Here is a 27,965-nt window from a genome sequence, read left to right as displayed (position 1 = left end):
GGCACTCTGTCCCCTCTGTCCCCTCGTTCCCCTTGTCCTGGGTCTCTCCTCATGAGCCCTTGTGCCACTCTCCCCTCCCCCCCCACCCCTTTCGTTCCACTCTCCAGTGTGAGCACTTCTTGGGGTCATCCCATGCTCACCCCCTAAAGGACTGCCTTGTTTCCTAGAGTGAGATTGAATGAGCTGGACACAAGTACAGGCTGTAAGGCGGAGTCTTTATTGAGCAAGGAGGCGACAGCAGCTCCCACTGCACTGCAGGAGAGCTCCCAACACTGCTTGGCTGGAGTTGGTGGTTTTTAAGCATTCCGGACCAGAGAGCCATTTAACTGACATACCTGCCAACTGCTCTAACTTCCCACCAGTGGGCCCGAGTCCTCACATTCCAATGAGCTCAACTGCCCACCCACCCACTCAACTGATACCTCATAGCAGTTCCTGAAGGAGGAGGCAGTAAGGGCAGGGTGTGAGGAGCCACTGGGGTCCAACGTTTATGTCAATTAATGCAGCAAGCCTGCCCACCGCTGTGGGGCGCTATCCCTCAGCTGCACCCCATCACAGCCTCATCTCTGCTGAGGTGGGCAGTTCCGTGATGCTGACACACCAGGCAGCTGTCAGAGCTTTGCCGCTTGGCATACTGGACCTGACCTGCAGGCAGGCACCCTACACATGGTGGACAGGAAAGGTTAGGAAGACAACCCTCCAGGCCATCTGCAATTCAGCTCTTAATGAAGTGGGTGGACGACATCCGTCCGTATTCAGGGAACACTGGTAGTCCACACGTGCTCCAGCTCTGTAACAGTGGAGTCCTGGCACTCACTGGCCACCCTCGCTGGACTTCTGGAGAGACAGAACTTCTCTCCAGGTCCTAGACCGGAAGTGAGCATAGAGATGTAGATGATAACACTAAGTAAATGAGAATAATCGTATATAAAATTGAGATTCATTTTCCTCCATTGTTGTAGAAACCCATGCCTCACCTTCGTTTGCTATTAACAGAAAAATTTTGACCCAGTTTTCACTTTTGAAGCTACCAATTTATAAATGCAATATTATTATCTTTATAATTGTCATTCATAAATAAAAATACTTAAATTATTTCAAATCAGATGTAATACTCTGATATTGCATCTGAAATGTCTGCACTTTGGAAATTTTTAGTTTTAAATCATTTTTAAAAATTATTTTCCACGACATGATTTTTTAAGATGGCGTCCTATTCGAGGAAGGGCCATATAGCAACCAGACAACTCTTTCCCTCAACTTCCACAGAAACTAAGCTCATTTTATAGAGAAAACAACCCAATCCTGGTTCTCTTAAGGGCTCCTGGGTATGGGGTCCAAGCTAATAGCAACACTGGAGGCTGCAATGGTACGGCACAGGGCGGTGCATGGGCACAGAGAGGCAAGTCTGTCCCTCGGGGGGACCAAGTAGCTCTGACACAGCTCCTGTTTACCTGCCCAATCCCAGATCAGTCTCTGGGGGGGAGCACAAATCACTGGCTTCTTGACAGAAGCATTGTGGGCCACGGCCAGACTGTAAGTCCCACACACTGATGCCCCAGCCAGGGGTCAGCCGTGAGACCGCATCCCATGTGCGGTGTGGACATGTGCCCCTTCTAACTGGTGTCACGGACGCAGGGATGGTGGACCCTATCTCACCCCCTCTCTTTTCACAATGAACTAACCACATGACCCACTCCCCGGGGTCCTCACCTCCTCCCCACACCCATGTCCCCATTAGAGCTCTTGGATCTGCCCAGTGTATCGAGTTTAGGCATGGTTACTTATGAGAAGACAAATGTGACCTGGGCCTCCCTGACCATGGTGAAGTCCAGAATGTTTCACTGATTCTAGAAGTAGGCTCTAGGGTGTAAGCAGCAGCCCCAAATCAAACACCTTCAGGGGGAGATCTGCTTAGGTGTACCCGCACTCCAGAACAGAGATAAACTGACTCTCCAGACTCATGGGGGGAGCTGCAGCTGGCACATTCTCGTGTACACCCAACCCCAAGGAATACACATGTGTGCAGATACAGAAAAGGCCTGCAGAATGCATCTGTGTGTACCAAACCCACCCAACAGGTGGAACATCAGAAGTTGAGACTTAAAGAAATGAAAATGCCAAAGTAACACCAGGAGCTAATCGGTTCCAAACACAGCTCATACATGTGTACATATGTGGTACTGCCCTCATGTCATCTCATACATGTGTATACACATGTTCTGCTCATGCTCCATCACAAACGTGTAAACGCATGGTTCTGCCCTCATGTCATCACACACGTGTGCACATACATTTCTGCCTTTACACCACCACACAAGAGTATAAACATGGTTCTGCCCTCATGACTTTACACATGTGTACACAGGGTTCTGCCCTCATGCACCCCTCTAGGATGTCTCCCTGAGCCAGCACCATATGAATCAGGGTGTGGGGGGCTGAGCACCATTGCAGGAAGACTTTGTGGAAAAATTCAGGGTTACCACAGTGCAGGGGACTAAATCACCCCTAGATGCAGATTCCCTGTGGCGGGGACAGGTCACCCATGCAGGAAGATACCCTGCCAGCTGAGGGTGACCACAGGGAAGGGGCACTATGCTGCCCCTACTCCTTGAGCTAGCTCAGGATGATCACAGAGCACGGTCACCAGATCACCCTTGCAGGTAAATCACTTGGGCCAGCTCAGAGTCACCCCAGAGCAGGGGAGCAAGCTACCCCTTCAGGAAGACTTCCTGGGCCAACTCCTGGCTACCACAGGTGATGGAGGCCAACCCATCCTGCAGAAAGACTCCCTGTTTTAGCTCAGGTTGACCTGGAGACACATGGTACAGGATACACCTGCAGGAAAACTCCCTGAGCCAGCTCAGGGTGACTACAAGGCAGAGGGTCTGGCCACCCCTTTATTAAGACTCCCTTGACCAAATCAAGGTGACCCATGATGTGCATGCCCAGACCACCACTGAGAAAGATTCCTTGGGCCATTCAGAGTAACCCAAAGGAAGGCGACTAGACCACCCAGGCAAGAAAACTCCCTGGGCCACTTCAGTGTGACCTAGAACACAGGGCCCAGACTGCCTCTCCATTAGGGCTCCCTGGGCTCTCTCAGGGTGACAAAGGGCAGGCTGGCCATGCTACCCATGTAGGAAGTCTCCCTGAGCCATCTCAGGTTGAACCAGGATATGGTCCAGGCTATCCCTACAGGAAAATTCCCTGTGCCAGCTCAAGTGACCCAATGTGTAGGTTCCAAGCTGCCCTTGTAAGAAGAGTCTTTGGGCCAGTGCAGGCAGTTGTGGGTACATTGGAGCTCAGCTACCTCCTGCATCCCCACTGGCAGAGATGCTGGGAAGACAGGTGGAAAGCTGCTGCAGTCTCCAGCAGAGTCATGCCCACAGCTCACAGCCCAATCAGGACCTAGGGCGTCAACTGCACCTCTGTCTTCATCTTGTGCGTGTGAACTCACCACCATACCCACCTCCCTCTTCAGTAAATCGACTGTGTGTGAGAGAGAAAGCAAGATAGTGAGAGAAAGCCACAGAGTCCCCACAATGCTGTGTGTGTGAGCGCATGTGCACCAGCACAGGTGTCTAAGTCACATGGGCTCTGAATCTGCCTTGCCTGCACATGCAGGTGGTACTGCTGTGTTGACCTCCGATGCCCATAGACTGGCCATGGGACTGGCTGGCTGTGATAATTTTGTGCTGAGGGCACAGTAGGGAATGGAGACTCACATTGCTGGGGTTCAAACTGAACATGAAGCTGTATGGGACGACAGGCTAGGTGCATTATCAGGGAGTTGGATTTGGACGCAAGACAGCTGGAATTCAAACAAGCTCTCTAATGTGGGATACTGTCATTGCCAGCAGCACTTTAACCTGCAGTGTCGCTGTGCTGGTCCCACCATTATCAGTTGTTCATAGTAAATTATACAGTTTTGTATAGCACAGTAAAATAGACTGTGGGCATAAAGGGCACACATTACTATCAGCTATAAAATAATTTTGTTTCATTGCATATGAAAACATCTTCCTTTAGAAATTTATTCTCAAATTTAAGAAACTTGCTGAATAAAATGATAATGAAAGAAAAGATAGTAGGAGTAACACTATGAGAAAGAACATCTCCAATTACATGGAAAATTTATGAGAGAATTTTCTTATCATAAGAACCATTTTTCTTCTGCAGCTCCACCACTTACAAAGAGTATATTCAAGAAACTGGACCGCTTTCTCTGATGGATACTGGGAAGGTATCACAATGTTCAACCAAGTTCCATTTTCATTTGAAGAGCTGCTTCCCATTGCTGAAAATCCTCTGTGGTTGGGCACAGGTAGTATGCAGAGTAGACTTGTCAGCCATGGTGTCTCAGACTTCTTCAGGTCAACACTTATTACGCATCCTGTACTGACACAAGATTGACAGCGTTACTAAGATTGACATAAATGAGCATTTCAATGTCCTCTCAGTTCCTTTTCCACCAATAGATGTAGTAATTTTATCAGCATAATTGACTTCTTTGTGATTAAAGCTTCATGGCTCCATTCTGTAACAACCATCTCTGTCCCTCCTCAATACTACTTGTACCTCAGACTTTGAAGTCATAAACTCAAGCCATCTGGCTGGTTGCTAATCCAACTCCTTTACTCTCTATAGGAACCACACTTTCCCCAACTTTAAGTGAGGGACTTGTGCAGAGCTTGATAAGCTGTAAAATATATGATCCAAATGGCAGCTCCTTCTGTGAAGTCCAAAACTTCAGGCATTGCCTAAACATTGTCCAAACATTGTGTGTACTCCACATATCTGTATGTGTGCAGGTGATAGAAACTGGATGACTTTTCCTGAAAGCAGATACATTATCTACAAACAGCTTGTGTTAACCCAGCTACATCTGAACCTGAAGTGTATGATAGGACTGAAGTTTTACCATCAATGCCGACATGAATGTATGTCTCCACTTGATTTTTATAACACATGTAGATGTTAGTAAGCGAAGGTCTTTTGGAAACAGAATTACGGACCGGAGTTTAAGGACTTCTCATTTGCCAATTTGAAAAACCCTATTTGGGTCTCATAACCTTCCGTCCAGGCATGATGGTGTTCTAGAACATTCTCTAGAGTGAAATGTGCAAGACCCTGTCAGAGGCCTCATGGATCATATAACTTTTAAAGGACACAAGGAATCTGTTGTCTTAGGAATGGATGAAATTGATTCAACTCTAACCAAAGTTAACCTATTGCCTTCCCTTGAAGCCATTTTTGGCATCGTTTAAAAAAAAGATTTATTTATTTTTACTGGAAAATCAGATATACAGAGAGGAGGAGAGACAGAGAGGAAGATCTTCCATCTAATGGTTCCCTCACCAAGCGGCTGCAATGGCTGGAGCTGAGCCAATTCGAAGCCAGAAGCCAGGATCTTTGCCCAGGTCTCCCACGTGGGTGCAGGGTCCCAAAGCTTTGTGCAGTCCTCGACTGCTTTCCCAGGCCACAGGCAGGTGGCTGGATGGGAAGTGGGGCTGCTGGGATTAGAACCAGAACCCAAATGGGATCCTGGCGCATTCAAGGTGAAGACTTTAACTGCTATGCTATCATGTCGGGACCTAGGCATCATATTGAACTTACCCATTATAATACTGTATCAATTATCTAAAAAATATTCTACAAAAATTTCAATTTCACATGCGTTTACAACCAGCTGAATTCCAGTGCTCACATGCACCTTCCTGGATCAAGAGATAATAATTTCAAATTGGTTTGAATTACTACCCAAATACTCAAAATTACTATTAGCTTTTAACTATATTATTTTTCAGTAACATTGACACCAATGACATTATTCACTAGGCAATCTGTTATAGAATTGCTTCTATGAGATATATCCTCTCTATATATTTTCTATGTGATATACATCAATTGATTCTCCAAAAACCTACGACTATTCTTTATCACCTTACAGAATTTTGGAGCCAACAATATCCTATTCAAACCTTTCACTGGGTGAAAAAAAATTGCAGTTCTGACCCAGTGCCCTTCTGCCTTGGGGAAACAGTGGTAGACGGCTCAAGTTCTTGGGCCTCTGCCCCACGTGGGAGACCAGAAGAAGCTCCCATGATGACGGTCATTTGCAGAAATAGCCAACCAGTGGACGACAGCATTTCTGCTTCTCTGTGTGTAGCTTTGCCTTTTGAATTAAAATCAATAAATCTTTCAGAAAATAAAATAAAAACAGAGAGAGACTGCTCAGTGCCCGATCCAATTCTAATCCAAAACAAACAAGGACATGGCCTAGCTCTAGTCTTCCCTATCTTAATTCCAGTGATCATTCCGCCTATTACAATTATGGAAACAACCAACGTTCAGACCTGTCAATCATTCCTGGTCTCAGGCCTGGAGACAACCTAGAATACCTTGTCAGCATTACGGGACAAGTAGCCCCCATTCTGCAGCACTTCTTGGTCTAGTGCTGGTGCCGCTGTTGGTTTAATTAAAAAAAGAAGAAGAAACTAAAGAAACATCCTTGCAGTAGCTACACAGCGTTACTCGGTCTAGTCAGCTACAAGTAAGGAACACTTCTCCCCAGGACATCAATGAAGAAAACTTATGTTCCCACGTTAGCGCCCCCAGAGTTCATTTTCTTTCTTTCTTTTTAATATATGTATATTTAAGGTTTTATTGCAAAGTCAGATATACAGAGAGGAGGAGAGACAAAGAGGAAGATCTTCTGTCCGATGGTTCACTCCCCAAGTGACCACAACGGCTGGTGCAGCGCCGATCCTAAGCCAGGAGCCAGGAACCTCCTCCAGGTCTCCCACGCGGGTTTAGGCTCCCAAGGCTTTGGGCCTCCCTGGACTACTTTCCCAGGCCACAAGCAGGGAGCTGGATGGGAAGTGGAGCTGCCGGCGGGATTAGAACCGGCAACCGTATGGGATACCGGCACATTCAAGACAAGGACTTTAGCCACTACGCTATTGCGCTGGGCCCCAGAGTTAATTTTCTTTCTTTTTTTAAAAAAATTTCCTTTATTTTATTAATTGCATTGCATATGTGGCACAGTGTTATAGGCACTGGGATTTCCCCTACCCTTCCCCAAGCCCTCCCCCCATGGTGGATTCTTCCACCTTGTTGCATTACCACAGTTCAACTTCAGTTGAGAGTCAACCATCTACCAAGCATAAAGTCCAGCATCTTATTGTCCTGGTAAGTTCAACGGTTTCTTGGAGAGACCATCTCTGGTCTGAAGGTGGCGCTGGCAGAGTATCATCCCAATCCATTAAAAGCCCCAACATAACATCAGTAGCAGTTTACAATGTTGTGGTATTGACATGGTATTGATTAACCAATACGTTAAAAGGAAAATGCAGGTTCTCAACCACATCCTGTGACTTTTTCATAGACATTTCAATTTTGATTTATATACTACCGGGTTCTATACACCTTAAAATGGCTATAGATTACTGTTATTCAGCTGTCTCGTGTCTATTTTCATTTTAGTATTTAGCTGTTTATAGTGTTGAAGCATGATTTTGCTGAACCTGGTTGTTTTTCGGGTGGTCTGAACTGGCTTATGACTCTAACAAGACATGTGTCAACAGTTTAGGTGCAGAACTTTTTTTTTTTTTTTTTTTAGGAGGAGTGTGCAGAGAAATCCTCAATACCCCAGGGACAAGTAACTAATCTTTGTGTCCCACCTAGTGAGGTATGAGTGAACCCACGCTGACCATTTCCTGTCTGATTCTGAGCTTTCCTTGGTCTTTGCCTGGTTCCAGCTCTGGATCCCCACCCTCTCTCACAATGACCATCAGGATCGCTCCAGAAACCCCTCAAAACAAACAAACAAACAAACAAACAAACAAAAAAACCCCTAGGATAGATAACAGAGTTAATTTTCTACAGAGATTTGTACCCAGCAACTACCACATCAAGTGCCCTTGGCCTGTGCAACAGCCCGCAGAGTCACGGAGGATCCCTCAGGGTTGACATCCTGAGGAAGGCCAGTGGAAGGCGGGCGAAGCCTCAGGGCCAGCGCGCCTGCGCAGTGCGCTTCCCGCCATCCCAGCCTGAGTTCTCGAAGGAGCTCCGGAGGGCTGCAGGGCTGAGGCCGCCGGACGCCTGCTGCAGCCGGGGCTCCAGAGTGCATGCTGGACACAGCTGGGAGCTGCTCCGTTGTGTCCCGGCACCAGGCGCAGCTCTGCAGGGCCACCCAGGGTTCCTCGGCCGCCGTCCTGAGGGGTCCGAGGGAGCCCAGCCGGTGAAGGTGCGTGACAGGGACGCTGCGGGGCTGCAGGTGCAGGTCGGCGGGGTCGCCGTGTGGGCGGTGCGGGTGGCGTGGCGGGTCGGGCTGTGCGGGGCCAGCGGGTGCTGCCTCCCCGGGCCTTCGGGCCTTCGGCCAGGGCCCACCACCTGTCAACCTCACCTGTTCGTCGTGCTTTTCCGTGGGTACCTGGCTGATATTTCGGTGTTTTCTCAGTGTGTTTTGAAAAGAGGAACAAAGCCGCTGCTTTGCTTTTTTTTCTTATCGGTCAAAGATCGTTAAACCTTTATTTTCCTCATCTAAATTTTTTTTAATAATCTATTTATTTATTTGTTGACATGAACAGAAGGCTAGAGAAAACAAAGATTCTTTTTTTGTCTTTGGGAACATAAATGGCACGACATTCCCAGCGTTGCCTGATCTGCCCCAGTAACCTGAAGCACAGCCTTCCTGGTGCCCACTGGCCAGGAACCCTGTTTATGGTCCCGGCTGAAGGTGAGGGCCGCGAAGGGAGGGCTGTCTGTTCCTGTGACAGATTTGGAGCAGGGGGGTGGTCAGGCACCGGCCTCTAACGTGAGCGCTGGTTGGGGCCGCATCAGCTCCCTTCTGCTGCACCTGGGAGAGCAGTAGGACACAGCCCAAGTCCCTGCATCCACGTGGGAGACCCACATCAGCCCCTGGCTCCTGGCTGCTAAGGTAGTGAATCAGCAGCCGGAAGGTCTGGGTCTCTCCCTCTTTCTTTTCTCTGTTAGCTTTACCTTTCAAATAAACAAGTCAATATTGAAAAAGAAAGAAAGTGGAGTAGGAGACCCAGCAAGGGTATGTTACAAGACAGGAACCAGGCAGCTCTTTCTAAAAAATAAAAACAGGGAATAAAAAGTCTATTACTGGCACAAGTGTTACAATTATTTTTCTCTGGTTTCCTTGTAATCAGTCCATGACAATTGTCCTAGAAGCTACAGTGCTTGAAGCAGCAGTGACATTGTGCATTCTTCCTTGCTTGTTTGTTTAATTATGTTTACATTTTGTTTGGTTTCTAGTATAGCTGGTCTTTTGTAGTGCAAAAGCTCTCTTTGATTTTCTCTTTGATTTTTCAACCTGAATTTCCAATATGCTAATCTCACAAAGATTACATTTTATGTGTCCTGTGTATTAATTTTTGGGTATCAGAGAGAACATACGATATGTATTTTGTAGAGACTGGTTTATTTTACCATATATAATGGTATAATGGTTTCCAGCTGGTTTCATTTTGTTATGAATACTAAGATTACATTCTTTTTCATGGCCGAGTAGTATTCCATTGTGTAAATATGCCACTTTATCCATTCATCTGTTGAGGAGCATCTGTTATAAACACGAGGTTTAGAACAGTTAACTCATATGCAGATGTCAGTTTGTTTGGATATTCTCCCAGGAACAGGGTGGCTGAGTTGTGTCGTAGGTCTGTATTCTAGCTGTCTACGGAATCTCCGTCTTGACTTCTGCAGTGTTTGTACTGGGTATATGCTTCCACCAACAGTAGATCAGGTTACCATTTCCCCTGCATCTTCTCCAGCAATTACTGTTTGTTGATGTCTGTATGAAACCATTCTCATTGGAGTTAGGCAGAACCTCACTGTGGTTTCATTTGATTTCCCTGAGATCTTAAGCATAATTTTTGTATATGTTACCCACTGAATTTCATCTTTGGAAAAATAGTTGTTCCTGTGTTTTGCCAGTTTTATAACTGGTTTGTTTGTTCTGCTGTTGTTGAATTTCTGCAGTTCTTTGTAAATCTTGGCTGTTGTCCTCTCTCTGGTGTGTACTTTGCAAAGATTTTCTTCCACACTGTTGGCTGCCTCTTCACTTTGGTGATAATTTATCTTGTCTCAGAAACCTCTTGGCTTGATGTAATCCCACTGCCTTAATTTTGCTTGAACTGTCTAAGCTTTGGCGGTCTTTTCTGAATAGTGTTTGCCTATGGCTATGCCTATGCCTTGAATTATGTGCCTGTGATTTTCTTCTTGGTGATTTGATGGTGTCAACTCCTAGGTTTGTGTATGATCCACTTGGAATTGATTTTTTTGCATAAGGTGAAAGGCAGGGTCCTTGTTTGTTTTGCAAGAGTATATCCAATTATTGCAACAGTATTTCTAGAAAAGACTTTTTTTTTTGGTTTTGCCTTTTTTTATTTGGTTGTGTCTGTTGTTTTGTTTGCTTGTTTGATTTTCTTGTCAAGAAAAAGTTACCTATAGATGTTTGGGTTCATTTTGGGGATTCCTATTCTGCTCCACTGATGAGCTTGCCTCTTGTCATGCTAGTACTAGGCTGTTTGCTGACCACTCCCCTGTGTCACATCTTCAAGTCTGATGTTGTGATGCTTCAAGCTTTGCTGTTATTATTTAAGACGGCTGTAGCTATTCTGAGTCTTTTGTGTCTACATGTGAATTTCAGCATCCTTTTTGCTGGGTCTGAGTAGAATGTTGTAGGTATTTTTGCTGGAATCACATTAAATTTATAGACTACTTTCAGTAACATGGACATTTTGATGACATTGATTCTACCGATCCACTGACACAGCAGAATTTTCCTTTTCAGTGTCTTCTTCTATTTCTGTAGTGTTTTGTATTTTTCATCATAAACATGTTTCTTTCATGTGATTGGCTAAGTTTGTTCCATCGTATGTAACTTTTGTCACTATTGTAAATGGGACTAATCTTATAAATTCTTTCTCAGCCATGGAATTACGTGTGCACGCTAAGGCAAGTGTTTGTTTTTTTTGTTTTTTTTTTTTTAAAGATTTATTCATTTTTATTACAGCCAGATATACACAGAGGAGGAGAGACAGAGAGGAAGATCTTCCGTCTGATGATTCACTCCCCAAGTGAGGCGCAACGGGCCGGTGCGCGCCAATCCGAAGCCGGGAACCTGGAACCTCTTCCGGGTCTCCCACGCGGGTGCAGGGTCCCAAAGCCTTGGGTCGTCCTCACCTGCTTTCCCAGGCCACAAGCAGGGAGCTGGATGGGAAGTGGAGCTGCCGGGGACCAGAACCGGCGCCCACATGGGATCCCGGGGCTTTCAAGGCGAGGACTTTTAGCCGCTAGGCCACGCCGCCGGGCCCCCAACAGTCTCTTAGTTGAGTCTTCGGGTTTCCCCATTATAAAGAATCATGCAATTGGCAAACAGGCAAAAAAATTCGCCTTCCTCCTTTCCAACTTGCATTAATTTGGTTTCTTTTTCTTGGCTAACGGCTCTGACTAGAACTTCAAGGGCAGCATTGGATAGTAACCGTGAGGGGCAGACCTCTGGTCACAGATCTTAGTGGAGATGCCTGCAGCTTTTCCCCATTCACTCTGGCGCTGGCATCAGGTTTATCGTGTATTGATGACCAATCCTTTTAAACCCAATTTTCTTGAGGTTTGTAGCAAGATTTCTATTGAATGATTTCTCTGCATCTATTGAAATAGTCAGATGGCTTTCATGTTCTGCTTGTTGATGTGGTGTGTCATATTTATTGATCTGTGTATGTTGAACCATCTCCCACACAAGGACTAAATCCCACCTGGTCTGGGTTAGTAATCTTTCTGATATGCTGTTGGATTCATTGAGCTAGCACTTTGTTGAAAATTCTTGCATCCAGGATGTTGGTCTATAGTTCTTTGTCTCTATGACATATTTTGGTTTTAGAATTCAAGTGATGTTGGCCTCATGGAAGGAATCGGGGCCCCAACTGTAATTAACTGCCTAGCTGTGTTGTACCTAGGCAAGTGTTACCTGCTGGGAAAAAAGCAGCTAATAGTTGGTGGGCATATTGGGCCGGGTTAATGCCAAATTTGTGTTAACTATACCAGTCCCAGTATAGTTGCCTATTCTATTTTTTTTTAAAGATATGTGGTTGGCAGGTTCCTGTGCTGTAGCAGACAGGGTCTGGGGAGCTGCACGTGACTGTGTGTGTTCCCTGGGACAGCAGGCAGGGCCCCAGGCCAGCACAACACACCAGCAGAGAACTAGGCTTGGGGATCTACATGCTGGTGGGCATGGGGGGCTGTGGATTGCTCAGGGAAGTGAGTCTAGAGATGTGTGGGAGGGAGAAAGTGACAAGTGAGGAGTGACTTCTGGGAAACTTCCACCAGCCAGGCTGCTACACTTGCAAGTAAGTGAGGAGACTGAGACCAGGTGGCTTAGAGGAGGGAAGCTGGAGGACCTTCTGAGACCAAGCTAATAAATACTCCCACACACGGGAGACCTCAGCTGGGCTGGTTGGTATTGACCACCACCTATGGGCATACATGAAAACCACTACTTGGGGTCCTGCCAAGCAGGGCTCGAACACAGTACCCTCCAGTGAGTGTCAGGGCGGAGTGTGCATCATGTTGGACTTGTGAGAGAGCTGGGTCTGGTTGCAGGTTCTGTGTGGTGTCATGGGCTCACCCCTGTGGGACTGCCATACCAGCTGGTTTGCTCAAGGGCTGGGAGTGGTGATGAGTTGAGCTAAGCTTGATGATGGAACTCCCTAACAGTCCTGGGCACTGGGGTTGGGAACAGGCTTGGCTGGTCCAAGTTGTAACACACAAAGGTGTACCCAAGAATAGGGTGTGGGCTGGGGCAGGCCACAACGTCCACCAGCACACACCAAGGCCAAGACTGGGGGGTAAGACTGTGCCAGGTGAGAGCCTAGCACCTGCATGGAAACCTTGTGAATTTCTTCAAAGAACCAGCTTTACAAGTAATTGATCCTACATGTACATTTTGTTTTAATTTTCTTTACTTTTTCTCTAATTTTAATTATTTCTTTCCTTCTGCTAATTTGGGTGTGTTTTGTTGTTTTTCCAGGTCGTTCAGATGCACTGATAGATCATCTGTTTGATGCATTCCTAGTTTCTTGAGGTAGACTCCAATTGCTGTGAATTTCCCTTTATGCACTGCTTTTTGTATCCAGTAAATTTTCATACTGTGTTGACACCTTCATTTGTTTTTCAGGAAGATCTAATACTTGCTGTTTTGTGGAACTTTCTAGCTTTATTTCCTGTTTGAAGATACACATATATATATATATGTGTATATATACATATATCTTTATATATCTTCTATATCTATACCTATGTCTAGATACATCTATATATCTTTATATTTATATCTTTAATGTATATATATAAACAAAATATATGTATTATATATATATATATAATATATATAATGTGATTCCAGAATTTTTTAATTTGTTGAGACTTGTTTTGTGGCCTGTAATATGGTCTTTTAATGCTTTTGCATTAAAATGTACTTTGTCTGTTGTTACATTGAGGACACCAGCACATTTTTCCTTTCCACTGGCACGGACTGTCCTCTCACTTTCCGTCTGTGTGTGTATCTTTGGGGGTGAGATGTGTCTCTTATCAGCAGCAGATGGATGGACATTGTTTTTGATGCAGTCTGCCAGTCTATGTCTTTTGATCAGAGAGCCTATGTTATTTGCATTCAGGGCTGCCATTGAAAGGTACTGAGTTGATCTGATAAATTTAACATACATTTTCTCATTGTTTGCTTTAGGATTCCGGTGTAACTTTGCTAGGGAATTCTCTATCTTTGTCCTCCTTGATGAGGGTGATGATGATTCTCACGTTCTGTGTGCAGCACGTCCGTAAGCATCATTGTCAGGGCTCTTCAGGCAGTCGCAGGTTCTTTCCATTTCTGTTTGTCGTGGAAGTTCTTGTCAATTCGTCTTCATATAAAATCTAGAGCTCTGGTGGATACAGTATTTTGGCGAGGCAGCTGCTGTCAGGTCCTGGGTTATTCCTCTCCCCTATCCTGTAGGGTTTCTGATGACATATCAGCTGTGAATGTGGTTGGAGGTCCTCTCTAGGTTATCTTTTGGGTTTGCCTGTGGAGAGCCCGACTGCCATGTGCCATTGTGAGGCTCACTCCTCGTCCTGCCTGCTCGAGTCCTCTGCGCTTTCTGTACCTGGAGAACCCTTTCCTTATGTCAGGGAAACCTTCAGTTATGATTGCATTGAACACATGGGCTCGGCAGTGTGGCCTAGTGGCTAAGGTCCTCGCCTTGATCCCATATGGCCGCTGGTTCTAATCCCGGCAGCTCCACCTCCTCTCTATCTCTCCTCCTCTCAGTATATCTGACTTTGTAATAAAAATAAAATAAATCTTAAAAAAAAAATGATTGCATTGAACACACCTTCCAATCAGGTCTAACTTTTCACACCTTCAAAACTCTTCAGACATGTGAGCTTTGTTATTTGATGATATCACACATACTTATTAAATACTTTTAGCAATTTTACTCAATTATTCTTGCCATTTTCTTCTCAGATAGTTTTTCCCCAAGATTTATCTTCTAGATAATCTTCAGAGATTATTCCTATTATCTTATTATCTTATTTGATAATTAATTCTATAATTCTTATTATCTTATTTGATAAGATTTCTATTATCTTTTTTCTTTTGCATTTTGACTTTTCTGTTTCTAATATTTCATTTTGATTTTTCTTCAGTATTTCAGTTTTGTGTGAAAACATTGCACTCATTTCTTGTATAGCTTAAGTTCCTGCATCTGTTTCTCATTGTTTTGAGTATCCTTCACTCAGGCACCAGCGACTTGGGCGAAGCCCTTGGGCTACCATGAGGGCGGATCTGGCTCAAGTGCTTGGATCCCTGCCCCCACATGGGAGATCCAGAAGGAGATCTGGGCACTGGCCCTTGGGGAGTGAACCAAAGGATAGAAGATCACCTCCTCCTCTCTCTGTAAAAAATTCTGCCTACTGGGCTCGGCCCAGTGGCCTAGAGGTTAAGGTCCTCGCATTGAATGTGCCAGGATCCCATGTGGATGCCGCTTCTGGTCCCGGAATCCCTGCTACCCGTTCAGTTCCCTGCTTGTGGCCTGAGAAGGCAGTCAAGGTTGGCCCAAAGCTTTGGGATCCTGAACCCACGTGGGAGACCTAGAGGCGGAAGGGACAGAGAAGGGAAGAGATCTTCCATCTTCTGCTTCACTCCCCAGATGGCTGAAATGGCCAGGGAAAGGACACACTAAATCTGTGAGCCTGGAATTTCCTGTGGGTCTCCCACTTGGATGACAGTGACACAAGGACCTGGGCCATGCCACATGCTGATTTCTTAACAGGGTCCTGGGTTGGGAGTAGAACAGCCAAGCCTGAATTAAATCTGTAGAGTCACCATTTTCTTGGCTCTTGATTTCTTCCCGACTATTCAAATTGTTGTCTGATGTCATTTATATGCTGCCATATAGGCTCACTGCCTCCCTTGGGTAACTGTTGACAAATATATTACATCCTCATATACCATAGCTTTAACATTTATGAAGAGCGCGTAAGAGTCCAACGCAAGAGTCCATGTGAAAGCTAAGACTGGGGGCCTGTCTAGCAGGGCCAGATCCCAGTACCTGATGGAATGTCGGATCAGGGGATGAGTCATATTAGGCAGGACCATAACCAACACATGAGAGAACCAGGTCCTGGGGTAGATTCTGTGGGGGATATGTGGACCCAACCTTGTTGAAATACAAGTCCAGCTGGTTAGCTCAAGTGTTGGGTGGTGATGGGCTGAGCTAGGTGTGACCATGGAATCTGTCATCGCTCATGGGTACAGGGACCAAGAATAGTCTGCAGGTTGAGGCTGCAGCACCCATATGTGCATCCTAAAGCAGGGTGTGGGACAGGTCGGGCCACAACATTCACCAACTCATACAAGGCCAAGATGGAGGGCCAGACTATGCTGGGCAAGGGCCTAGACCCAGTGGCATGTATGAGATCTGGGCCTGGGAGTGGCCTGAGCAGGTGAACGTGGGAAACTCCCCTAGCGGGTCATAGTGGAGAGCATGAGGTCTAGACATGGGGGTCCAGCAAGCTCCAACTGTTGGCAGATGTGTGGCTTGGTTTTGGAAGGGGGAGGACCAAGCAGGGCTAAGCAAACCTTAGTTCACTGGCAAGTGCAGAAACCAGGATGGAGTTCAGTTATGCCGGGATAGTGTGTCACACCCATGGTTTGCATGAGCCAGGTGTGGGAGCAGACTGAGCAGGCTCAGGTTCCAGCACCCACCAGTGAGAGCTGGAACTGGAATCAGGCAGCATCAGCATCCAAAGGCAAAGCACAAGACAGGCAAGGGACTAGGGGCAAGCCGGGTCAGCATCCAGAGAAAAAGGCCAAGACAGCCTAGGGGCTATGCCAAACTGGGTCAGGGCAAACACTAGCATGCGCGAGATCTAGGGTTGAGACAGATATGGCTGGGGAGCTAAGGGTTGTGGCTCCTACTGGTGAGTGTGAAGGCCAGAGTGGGTGCTGCTCTGTGGTCTGGACATGGCTTCAGTATCCCTTGGCACAAGTGTGGACTAGATCTGGGGTTTGCCAGACTGGGCTAGATTCAAACACTCACTGGGGCTCATGAGGATGAGGGCAGGTATAGGACAGTCTAGGCTAGGTCTCTGCCCCTGCTGAGCCATGTGTGAGCTGTGTCTTGATGTGGACCAGCCTTGGCTGGGCTGTAACAGCCAACAGTAATAATTGGAGTGGGTTCAAGACCAGTCAGGAAATGTCACTGTTCCTGCTAGGACAGGAGGTGGACTAGCGTGGACCCACTGGTGTACATGAGATCTGGCACTGGGAGAGGTTGTGATGGAGGAGCTTGGGGATCTCCTCTGTCGGGACACAGTCCCTGCAGGTGAGCCAAGAACCACGATAAGGAGCAGCGCAGACCAGGCCAGGGAATGGTATCCACCAACATATACTTGGCTCAGTTCTGGGGCGAACCAGGCTGGGTCAGTTCACATCACTTGCTGGCAAATCTGAGCACAAGAATGGAGTGTGGGTCAGTCTGGGTTGGGTCGTAACACAAGCCAGTTCACATGAGGCACAGGCCTGGGGGCAAGATGGGCTGGGCTGGGCTTGACTACAGCTCCCACCAGCATGAGCTGGATTTAGGGGTGGGCTGGACCCTACAAGGCTCTAGCACCCACTGGCAAATGCTGAGGTGAGGCAGGCCATGCCAGACTGGGCTACAGTACCAAGTGTGAGATCTGGGGCGGGGGTGAGAGGTCAAAACCAATATGGGGGCTACATGGAGTTCCCCTGCTGCACCACCACTCCCACTGGAGAGTGTGAGGTGGGATGAGGGCAGATGAGGCCGAACACGGCTACAACACTTGTTGACCTTATGTGAGCTGGGTTAGGGAAATGCCAGGCTGGGTTGACTGTACCTTCTGGTGCAAGTGCAAGCCAGTGTAGGTGTGGGTTGTTGGGCTTGGCTGCAGCATCAGCTGGCAGATGATGGCACTGGGGACAAATTCTGTCAAGTTAACTGCAGAATCACCTGGAGAGTGCATGATCCAGGAGTAGGAGTGGGCCCATTAGAGAAACAGTGGGCACCTCCCTCTTGAGTTGCCACTCCTACGGGTGAGCATGAGAACCAGGACTGGGGCAGGCATGGCTATACAGAATAGCACCCACCAGCAGTGTGTGGGCTGGATAGCGGGGCTGGTTGGGTTGAAGTAGGCTCAATGTCCACTGACATGTGTGAGAGCTGAATGGGATGTGGGACAGACTGGACCAGTCGGCTGTACATACTGGCAAGCACAGGAACCAGGGCAGAGGGCGAGACTGGTGGGGATTATTGAGGGTCTCTGACTAGGCTGCCACTCCCACTGGTGTACGTGAAGGCTGAGTATTTGGTGGGCAGGATCAGGCTGGGCTGCAACACCCATTGGCTTGTGTAGAAGACAGGGCTTGAAGCAGAACTGACCCAGCAATTGCAATCACCAACACTTGCATAAGCTGTTTGGGGAGAAAGTCTGTGCTGGACCCTGCATTGGCAAGCACACACAAGATTCAGATCTGGGTTCACCTCAGATAAAGTTTCTTTGGAGATCCTCCCAACCGACCGAATTACTGGACTCAGAACTCCAACCATGAAGAGACTTACATGTTCCATGGTTTGATCATGGAGTGCATCTGTCAGAGCTGGGCCTCCTCAGTGGCTTAGACGGAGCAGAGGACAGCATAGCCAGGTGCACAAAAAGGATGGAGGGCAGAACAAATTGATCAACTAACCTAGCCAAATGTTGGCAGTGAATATCTGGGCAATCAGAGACTTTAAGGTGGACTGTGTCAACCAGTTAATTCTGGAGAGAATTCATCATGCTTGGAGTGGCGAGACTGGCAGTAATTCAGAACTGTTGAACTATCAAAACCTCTTGAGCCGGACTCTCGGAGCATGCCCCACATCGGGGGCCCTGCTGTGGATCGGGTGGCTGTCCTCCATCCTAGGATGCAGTGGTGTTTAGGAGGCTGGGTGTGGCTTCTCTCTTTGTCCCTCCCTTTTCCCCCCAGATACAGAAAGGGAAAAAAGAGAATGTGGAAATGGTGATCTCACCCACTTTCCTGTAGCCCTTGACCCTTACCAACATAATCAACTATGTAAAAAAGTCATCAAAGATAAAAATAATTAATAAATAAATTTAATTTAGGAGAAATATTCATGAATTTGGGATGGACATAAAGTCACTTGTATCAAAATTGCACGTTCTCTTTAAAAGAAAAAAAATTAACAAGAAAAAAATGAGACAAATGAGAGGCTGAGAGGAAATATTTGTATCTGGCAGACGTATAAACAAATCTCATTGCTCAATAATTCTAGATAAAGAATGCAATTAAAAATGAGCAGAGATTAAACAGATGCTTGATCAGAAAAGTAAAAACTGACACCTGAATAGCTGGAAAGTTGTTGAGTCCCCAGGCAAAGTGAGACTCCTGCAGTGCCCCCAGCAGGACCAAGTGGGAAAGAACAGCCCTCAGGTGCCAGCAGAGTGTGGGCCAGCTGCTGTCTATCCACACTGCTGCTAGGGAGAGAAATTCCACCTGCCGGGAAAGACACAGGCTTATTGTCAGCAAGCGAATCATGTGTTTCATGTGGCTATACCCTTCCACTCCTAGGAACTTACTCAAGGGAAACAGAAACACGGGAATGCTGATAGAGACCTTGTGATCACAACAGCAAAAACAGTTCGGCAAAGCCCAGCTCACCTTCCAGTCGGAGAAAGAATGGACACCCAGTGGTGTGTGAAAGGTAAAAGGTGACTCAGCGATGCAGAGCAGTGAGCCAATCCTGGGGGTGTCCGCACGGCTGCGTCTCACTTTGCCTGGGGACTCCTGCTGCGAGGGCAACCCGACAGGAGTGCTTGTGTGTGAGATGAATCTACTCACCTGCAGCGCGAGGAGGTCAGAGAGGAAGGTGCCGGATGATGAAACTCATGGCTTGTTCGGGTGATGGCTACAGGTGCCTTGCTTTGTCCAAATCTCATCCAGCTGTCCCTGAAATGGGTACATTCCATTACAAATTATGCCCCAAGAGGGTGGTGCCACCGTGCAGCAGGTAAAGCCATTGGCTGCAATGCCAGCATTCCATGTGAGTGCCAGTTCCCGGCTGTCTCACTGATGATCCAGCTCCCTGTCAATGCCCTGAGGCAGCGTGGAGGATGGCCCGAATGTTTGACCATCTGCACCCATATGGGAGGCCCAGATGAAGCTCCTGGCTTGAGCCTGGCACAGCGTTAGCCACTGTGGACATCTGGGGAATGGAGCAATGTATGGACTATCTGTCTCTCTGTCTCCTGCCTTTCTCACTATAACTTTTTTCTCAAAGATTTGTTTATTTAATTTCATTGGAAAGTCAGATGTACAGAGAGGTGAAGTGATAGAGGAAGATCTTCTATCCTTTGATTCCTTTCCCAAGCAGCCTCAATGGTCAGAGATGTGCCGATCCGAAGCCAGGAACCCGGAGCCTTGTCTGGGTCTCCCACGCAGGTGCAGAGTCCCAAGGCTTTGGGCCATCCTCAAGTGCTTTCTCAGGCCAGAAGCAGGGAGCTGAATGGGAAGCAGTGCTGCTGGGATTAGAACCAGTGCCCATATGGGATCCTGGCATGTGCAAGGCGAGGACTCCAGCCACTATGCTACCACACCAGGCCCGGCTTTGTCTCTGTAACTTTTACAAAATACATAAATCCGTTCTGAAAAAGAAATGCCTCTAATGAAGTTGACTTTATAAAACTCATGAAAAGGAACTCTTTCTTCAAAATTGCTTGTTGAAAACTGAAATTGTATCCAGATTTCCCTACAGCTGAATATCAACCCACCACACAGATGGAGAAACTGCAGAGAGGCATAACGATCCCTTTGTACGACCTGTTTCTTATTAGACTTAGTCGTCCTGTGGCCATTGGATTCAGAGCCCTGGAGACGACTAGAGAGGGCATCTGGAGACGGAACGCAACAGCTCAGTCAGTGTGAAGGAACCAGGCCCAGAGCTTGGAGCTAGAACCCTTTGTGGAATAAGTGACTCTTGACCCTGTGATTTCAGGAACCTAACTGCTTCCTTAAGGGAAAGGCCACTGGGAGTGCAAAGTGCAGGGACCCGGGGCCCTTGAGGGGTTGGAGGAGCCATTCGGATAACCAGCTGTGGGAGACAACGGCTCCACCATTAGCCGCGTACGGGTTAGCAGACTCTGGGATCGGGATGGTAGCTCTGCCGGCAATCCGAGGGAATCACAGGAAAGACGGATGTGGTGGGTCAGGTGAGAGAAGGAGGGGGAGTAATCAGACTTCCCCTGCTGTTTTCTAGGAAAACCCAAATGCCACCTGCTGGTCTTTCTGCTAAGCCTCATCCTGATCTTGTTTGGGTAAGTAGCATATGGGTGACATGGCAAGCATCAGCTCTAGAGCCCGGTGGGTACTTGCTGAACTGTCTCTGTCCCAGCACTGCAGCGCTGGTGAGAGACCTCCTGACACTTGTACAAGCTCCACCTCACCCTTGCCTTGCTCCCTAATGGAAGCCTCTCCTGGAGAATGCAGTCTCACCCCACCATCCATGAAAGGAAAGTCTGGGGCCAGGAGTGGGGAAGGTGAGTGACAGGACCAAGCTGTGAGAGGCTTCTAGAAGGTCCTAGAACCCCAGAGTGAGGTCAAGCCAACTCTACTGGGGCATCTGTGCACACAGGAAATATTCCTTTAGATGAGCTCAGGCTGCAAAGATCCAGGGGGTACCTTCTACAGCTGACACTGGTGCTTACACCCCTCCTGTCCCCTGGGTCCATATCCCCTCATTTCCAGGTCCTGAGAAGGGACAAACCCCCTGGGCTATGCTGGGAGCTCATCGCCTCCCCAGGAGGCTCTCTGCTGTGTGCTGGGAGGGGATGGTAGCAGCTCTGGGCTCTGCATCTTTAACCTCCCCAAGGCTTCCTTCCTGCAGCTATGGGTTTCTGAGCTTCAGACGCCTGATGCTGGAAGACATGGAAGTGAAGCCTAGGTGAGTTGGGTGCAGGGTGGGAAAAGTATGCAGTGCTGGCCTCAGGGTGACCCACCTGGACCTCCTCTTCTCTTTTCCATGCTCTGCCCAGAGCATGCCTGGTTGCCTCCAAGGCTTTGAGGGGTACCAGGCCACTGCAGCCTTTGTATCTCTGACTCCAACCTCGATCTCTCTTGTACCTTGCAGCCCTGACCCTGGGCTTCCTAGGAGTCCCAGTGAGTGGTCTCCACACCACCAGCTGGCCTTGAGGCCTCCTTCATGCTCACCTTACACCATACATGCCCGGAGTCCATGGTTCCTACCATCTCCCTCTGTTCATTGCCTGCCTCGGCCACACTCTCCTCTGGTTTGGCTGCCTCGTCGTCTCCCTGTCTCTGCCCCTTAGCCCTCACTGAAGCAACAGTCATTCTGGAACATGGGGGAGGATGCACTTTGTACTCTTGGCCTACCTGGCCTCTACCCCCCCATCATTCCTACCACAGCCCCATGCTCTGAGCTGCAGCCTTGTGATGGCTGCCTGGCCTCTACCCCCCATCATTCCTACCACAGCCCTGGGCTCTGAGCTGCAGCCAGGTGATGGCTGTCTGGCCTCTACCCACCACCCCCATCATTCCTACCACAGCCCCAGGCTCTGAGCTGCAGCCAGGTGATGGCTGCCTGGCCTCAAACACCCACCCCCCTATCATTCCTACCACAGCCCCAGGCTCTGAGCTGCAGCCAGGTGATGGCTGCCTGGCCTCAAACACCCACCCCCCCATCATTCCTACCACAGCCCTGGGCTCTGAGCTGCAGCCAGGTGATGGCTGCCTGGCCTCAAACACCGCCCCCCCCCATCATTCCTACCACAGCCCCGGGCTCTGAGCTGCAGCCAGGTGATGGCTGCCTGGCCTCAAACACCGCCCCCCCATCATTCCTACCACAGCCCCGGGCTCTGAGCTGCAGCCAGGTGATGGCTGCCATCCCTCCCCATGCCATGTGGTCTTCATTCCAGGCCTTGGTCTGTGTCCCAGGGCTGTTTCTGTCTTTTACTTGCTCTCAGTATCTAGGAGCTCCCTCCTGCGTCCACTCAGCAATGCTGTGCAGCCACCATCCAATGCATGAGAGACTTACATGGTCCCTGCATGTCCCTTCCCTGGGCTCCTGGGCTCAGCTGGACTGTGGGGTCTGTAGAATTCCTCAGATAGCCACAGGCCGGGTTATATTGAAATGTCTGTGCATTTCTGGTGGTTGCTCCTATAGACACCCAGGGCTTCTCTGTGTGGCCTCAGCTACTGTCAGCTTAGCTGGCAGGGTCCAAGGGAAGTATCCCTGAAACCCCCAGCTACGAATGTCACCCTGGAAACATCTGGAGACTCTCAGGGTGGGAGAGGGGAGCTGTGTGGCTCATCCCAGGGCAAATCATAACATTTGATGGGATAGGAACACCAGGAGCACAGCCAGCCAGCACAACACAATTATCACAGTGATACGACGTGATGGTTTCAGATTCTGTTGCATGCCCCAGCCACCACTGTCCCTGCAGGCCCCCAGGTTCTATGAACTACCTTTCCTGGTAGCAAACTTACCTCTTCTTGTTTCATTCTGCAGCATGGCTGTTAGAGACCCCGATGGCTGGCAAGTGGTCGCCTTGCCCAGGTATCACTGCTTCATTCAGTCCTCCCACACTGTAGTCTTACCTTCTTACCCTGTGCCCTGGATAGAAGCTATAGATGCTGGAGAGCCCCCATCTGCCAGCCTTTCAGGGAGCTAGGTGGCTCTTTCCCAAAGCTGTGCTGTGAATTTGCCCTCATCCCACAGCTTCTGGGAGACCCAGTGGCAGTACATGTCATCATGCTCTCCATGTGGTGGACAGCAGCCTGGCAAGGAAGTTCAGGGAGCTGGCCCTGCAATGGGGCCTTTCTTATGGCTAAAACTGCCAGCCTCATGGGCCTCGTGGGCCTCTCCCTTTGTGTTTATATTTGTAACTGTGGTCAGAACGGTCATGTCCCCCAGCGTTTTGAAGTACACATCAGGGGCAGTGAGCTCGGCCACTCTGTGTAGTTGTCACTTTCACGCTCTCGGGAATCTGCATTTTCTGATCCAAGATTCTGTCCCTGTGAAATATTCCCTCTGGACCTCACCTGAGCTCAGGCACACCCTTCTTCAATGCTCTCCAGGACCTCCTCAGTTGTTCCCTGGGAATTCTTTAGTAATGGCTTGCCCTTCACAGCATGGCACCTTCACTGTGGCCCTGTTGGTGCAGGCATGGCTGCCGTGAGAATGAACCCTGGTTCACTCCTGGGTTCCTCATGCTTTAGGTGGGGGCAGAGTCACACACCACCTTCTGAGCAGATCCTGTGACAGCCAAGGCATGAGCTGTTGCTCTCCTATTTCCCATGCAGGAAGCCACATGCCCTGGGTTAGAGAGCAGCCAGTGAGGGACAGAGCAAGTCCATGATCTGGCCATCACCACCAGACACTCCCAAGAGACAGGGTCACATCTAGCTTCCTCTGTACCTCTGGAAACTCTTCCCAGCACCCCGAGGTTCCTCAGTTGCTCTCTCTAGTTTACCAATGCTTAGTTAGAGCCTCTGAATGACCTTACCTGGGATATCAAATGATGGGCCAGGTGGGCGCAGGGCAGCCTGTGTGGGACTGTTTGCCCTGCACGCCACCCGCAGCCTGTATTCTCCATCATTCATGGAGACTCACACGTCGTGGCTTGTTGTTTTGCAGCATGGCGTATCCTCAGCCTGAGGCACTGACTCCCTCGTAAGTGACTTGACTGGCAGACATTTCACGTGGGACAAATGGTGACGTGGATAGCAGAGGAGGGTGTGGTGTATCTGGAGCTCAGGGAAGCCGTTACACTTAGGTTCTGTGAGGCCCGACTCTGAAGGCCCCCACACTGCTCCCTGTCCACCTTTCCTATCTCTAATCTGGCTTCCCAGGTTTCTGTCCCTTTATCCATCAGGGAATGTTCAAGTCTGTGATAGGGTCTTTCATACACTGTGGACTGGTCTCCTGCTCCCATCCCTGTGTGGGCCAGCAGGGCCTGAGGGCTGGTCCTAGCTGGCTACACACTGCCTGTCTGGAGTCTGGGTTTGTTTGGGGCCAAGTCCCTCTGTAATGGGGCCGGCTCTGTGAAATGCCGGAGGATGGAGTCTGAATAGAGGGTCTTGGGATGGGAGCAGCTGTGTGTGTTTACCCTGCTCTCGGTCACATGTTGCTGTGGGACTCTCTCCCTGTGCAGGAGAAGTGACGTCCTTGTGGTGACCCCCTGGCTGGCTCCCATCATCTGGGATGGGACATTCAACATCGACCTCTTGAATGAGCAGTTCCGGCTGCAGAACATGACTGTTGGGTTGACTGTGTTTGCCGTGAAGAAGTGAGTATCTGGGATGGTTGAGCAGACATTTGTGGCCACCATCTTGAGCTCTGGATTCCAGGATGGGAAGGGGGGCACTGTTTGCTCTCTAAATACAGGGCACACTGTTGGGGTTCCTTCTGTGAGCTGCAGGATAATATAGGCAGTGTCATGACTCAACCCCAGGCCCTGGGACTCTGGGTCTTACCAGGAGGTGGAGATGGGCCAAAGGCAGCTGGCTGGCCACATGGAGCCTGAGGGAGCAGGATTGGTGACAGCAGTGATACCCTGGGCCCTGGGAAGGTGATGAGCAGAGCCACATGAGAGGATTCTGACCTCAAGCCTCACTCCTACAGGGTGGCGTCATCATAGGTGGGTTGTGCATGCTCTCCAGTTAACTGCAGCTCCTGCCTTGTCCATGTGGAATCCACGAACGAGCCAGGTGTGGAACTGGCTGCAGTCTTTCAGACAGTCCTAGACCCATGCTGAGGGAACATGGCCCTAGGGCACCTCACGGTGGGACCAGCCATCCAAAGCAGTTGATGAAGTCTTCCTGTGACAGGGACACACACACACACACACACACACACACACTGGAGCTTTTGCTCTTGGGATTGAGATGCATGGCCTAGGCCTTACCCGCCCCTTCGTCCTTGGGTGACTTTCTCCCATCTGCTGTTAGGTTCAGAGCTGATAGAGAGAGTTCAGACAGTTTTATTAGTCCGAGAAGAGAGCCTGACAGACCTTATGGGGGAAGGCCTGGGGCTACTTACACATGTGAGAGAAATGGCTATCCGGGGCAGACATCCCTGGGCTTGTATACATCTTAGACCCGGGGGATGAGAGAAGGTGGCAGCTCCCCAGTTGGTGTCTGCGAGTGTCCTGGCACACAGGGTGCTTATCATGGTGGACAGAGACAGGGTTCCTGCAGAGCACTGCAGACATTCCTGAGGAGATAAGGCCGAGATGATCCATCAGGGATTCACTCTCACTGCCTCATGCAGGCATCCCTGCTCTGCCCAACCTGACACCATCCACAGGAAGAGACACAGCCTCTGCCACAGTGGCAAGTTAATGGTTTACAGAAGACCTTGGCAGCAAGTCACCTTCAGGTCTCTGAGGGAAGGGATGCTGGGGTGTGACAATGGGGCTCAGGCCCTGAGAGGCAGCGCGTCTTCACAGTCTCCAAGCAACTCTGCCAGGTGTGCAGAGGAGCCCATCAGGCTGAATTTCATGCAGGCTAGTGTAGGGACACCACAGGGTCTTCAGGGGAATCTCATTTTCCAACCCCCCATTTGTGCTATTGCATATCTTCTGCTGTGCCTTAATGCTCCTGACCTCAGCTAGCATGCCCCTGTCCCCTGGGAGGAAGGGGTTAAGTGAGACCCAACCATGAGCACATCTGAGACAGGGCAGTAGAATGTGGTGCCTCTGCTGCTTACAGCCTCTGGAGGTCCTGAGTCCCCGAGTGCCCAGGTAGCCTGTGGTCTCCTGGGGTGGGGTGCTAAGAAGGGTCTACAGCCCAGCTTTCTACCTACTGGTAGGTACATGGTCTTCCTGAAGAGGTTCCTGGAGTCGGCAGAACAGCATTTCATGGTGGGACACCGTGTCACCTACTACGTCTTCACCGACTGGCCGGCCAACGTGTCTCATGTGCCGCTCGGGGAGGGCCGGCAGCTGGTGGTGCTCTCTGTGAGTAGCCATGCCCGCTGGCAGGACGTGTCCATGCACCGTATGGAGATGATCAGCATCTTCTCTCAGCAGCGCTTCCGCCACGAGGTGGATTACCTGGTGTGCGCTGATGTGGACATGATCTTCTGGGACCATGTTGGGGTGGAGATCCTGACTCCACTCTTTGGTACCCTGCACCCTAGCTTCTACACAGCCCTCCGCAAGGCCTTCACCTACGAGCGTCGGTGGAAGTCCCAGGCGTATATTCCCTGGGACAGGGGTGATTTCTACTACATTGGAGCCTTCTTTGGGGGATCAGTGGCCGAGGTACAGCAGCTCGCCAGTGCCTGTCACCAGGCCATTGTGATTGACAAGGCCAATGGCATTGAGGCCGTGTGGCATGTTGAGAGCCATCTGAACAAGTACCTACTGCACCACAAGCCCACCAAGGTGCTGTCCCCAGAGTACCTGTGGGGTGATTGGCTACTGGACTGGCCCTCCGTCTTAAAGAAACTGAGGCTTCTGACTGTGCCCAAGGATAATCAGAAAATCCGAAACCCATGAGGGCCTTATAGAGGATGAGGTTTGGGGCTGTTCTGTGCTCGAAGTGGTTCTGGGAGGAAGGGCACTGTGATTCCACTTCTTCCCACTGTAGAAAGGCTCCTGAAGCTGAGCTGCTCAGCTGAAGTGCAGGCTGTCCCTGCCGTCTGTCATCACTAGCAGATCCTCACACAGACACAGGCAGTCATGCTCATAGACGGTAGACACAAGTACGCAAATGTGCACACCGATACACGGCCCCAGTCGCTTCCTCCAGCACTTGCTCCATAGTGGCCACTATTAGAACCTTCTGCCAGGAGTGACCTGGGCCCTTCCCCTGGGTGAGATCAGTCTCAGACTTCCTGACCAAGGCCCTAGCGTGGACCTTTATCATCTCGTGGATAGTTTTGGTGTGGTTAAAAGCATGGCTCATGGGGATAGTTGCCATCTGTAGTACTGGTATCCTATGTGACTGCCAATTGCAGTCCCAGCAGCATCACTTCTGACCTGGCTTCCTGCTAAAGCACCTGGGAAAGCAGTGGAAGAGGGTCAAGTGTCTCAACACCTGCTGCCCACCCACAAGGGAGTTTGGGGTCCAGATCTTGTCTCCTGACTTTGGCCTGGCCCTGTTTGTCCTGGCTATCTGGAGCATGAACCAGCAGATGGAAGATCTCTACCTTATTCGCTCTCTCAGAAACTTCTGTTCAAATAAATAAATCTATAAATATCCTAATTGTCAAAGCCAGCCAGATTTTGTCCTGTCTCATCTCCTAAGAATTGTATCATTTCGTAGTTATTGTTTAATTCTGTGATCCTTTTAGTTTGTTTTGTAGAATGTGTATATGTAATAGTGGGTCTCT

General features: G+C 49.1%; 2 protein-coding genes across 3 annotated transcripts in view; both read left to right on the top strand.

Annotated features, from left to right (window-relative positions):
• Nucleotides 1–27,965, top strand: part of LOC131482427 (USP6 N-terminal-like protein) — a 409,820-nt gene that overhangs the window by 85,402 nt on the left and 296,453 nt on the right. The window lies entirely within an intron of this gene.
• Nucleotides 87–27,940, top strand: LOC101526707 (histo-blood group ABO system transferase-like). 2 transcript variants are annotated; one of them, XM_058675415.1, is made up of 8 exons: nucleotides 87–574; nucleotides 19,181–19,313; nucleotides 20,865–20,922; nucleotides 21,492–21,548; nucleotides 23,136–23,183; nucleotides 24,264–24,299; nucleotides 24,781–24,915; nucleotides 26,439–27,940. In XM_058675415.1, the coding sequence occupies exons 1-8, from the start codon at nucleotides 491–493 to the stop codon at nucleotides 27,127–27,129; spliced, it is 1,242 nt and encodes a 413-aa protein (XP_058531398.1). In that variant the 5' UTR covers nucleotides 87–490; the 3' UTR covers nucleotides 27,130–27,940. The 2 variants fall into 2 exon arrangements, with proteins under 2 accessions (XP_058531398.1, XP_004599821.2); XM_004599764.2 differs by lacking the exon at nucleotides 87–574 and adding an exon at nucleotides 8,211–8,251.

The sequence above is a fragment of the Ochotona princeps genome, chromosome 17 (genome assembly GCF_030435755.1).
Source record: "Ochotona princeps isolate mOchPri1 chromosome 17, mOchPri1.hap1, whole genome shotgun sequence".
In the NCBI taxonomy this organism is placed as follows: Eukaryota; Metazoa; Chordata; class Mammalia; order Lagomorpha; family Ochotonidae; genus Ochotona; species Ochotona princeps.
The sequence above is the reverse complement of the archived record's forward strand: the minus strand, read 5'-3'. Positions and strand labels throughout refer to the sequence as shown.

What these genes read in the sequence shown, in the direction of transcription:
- LOC101526707 (XM_058675415.1), top strand. Translation starts at nt 491, where the DNA reads ATGTCAATTAATGCAGCAAGCCTGCCCACCGCTGTGGGGCGCTATCCC. An exon ending in CACCCAGTGGTGTGTGAAAG is followed by an intron (nt 19,314 to 20,864) that starts GTAAAAGGTGAC and finishes GCTGTTTTCTAG; the next exon opens with GAAAACCCAAATGCCACCTG. An exon ending in ACTGTGTTTGCCGTGAAGAA is followed by an intron (nt 24,916 to 26,438) that starts GTGAGTATCTGG and finishes ACCTACTGGTAG; the next exon opens with GTACATGGTCTTCCTGAAGA.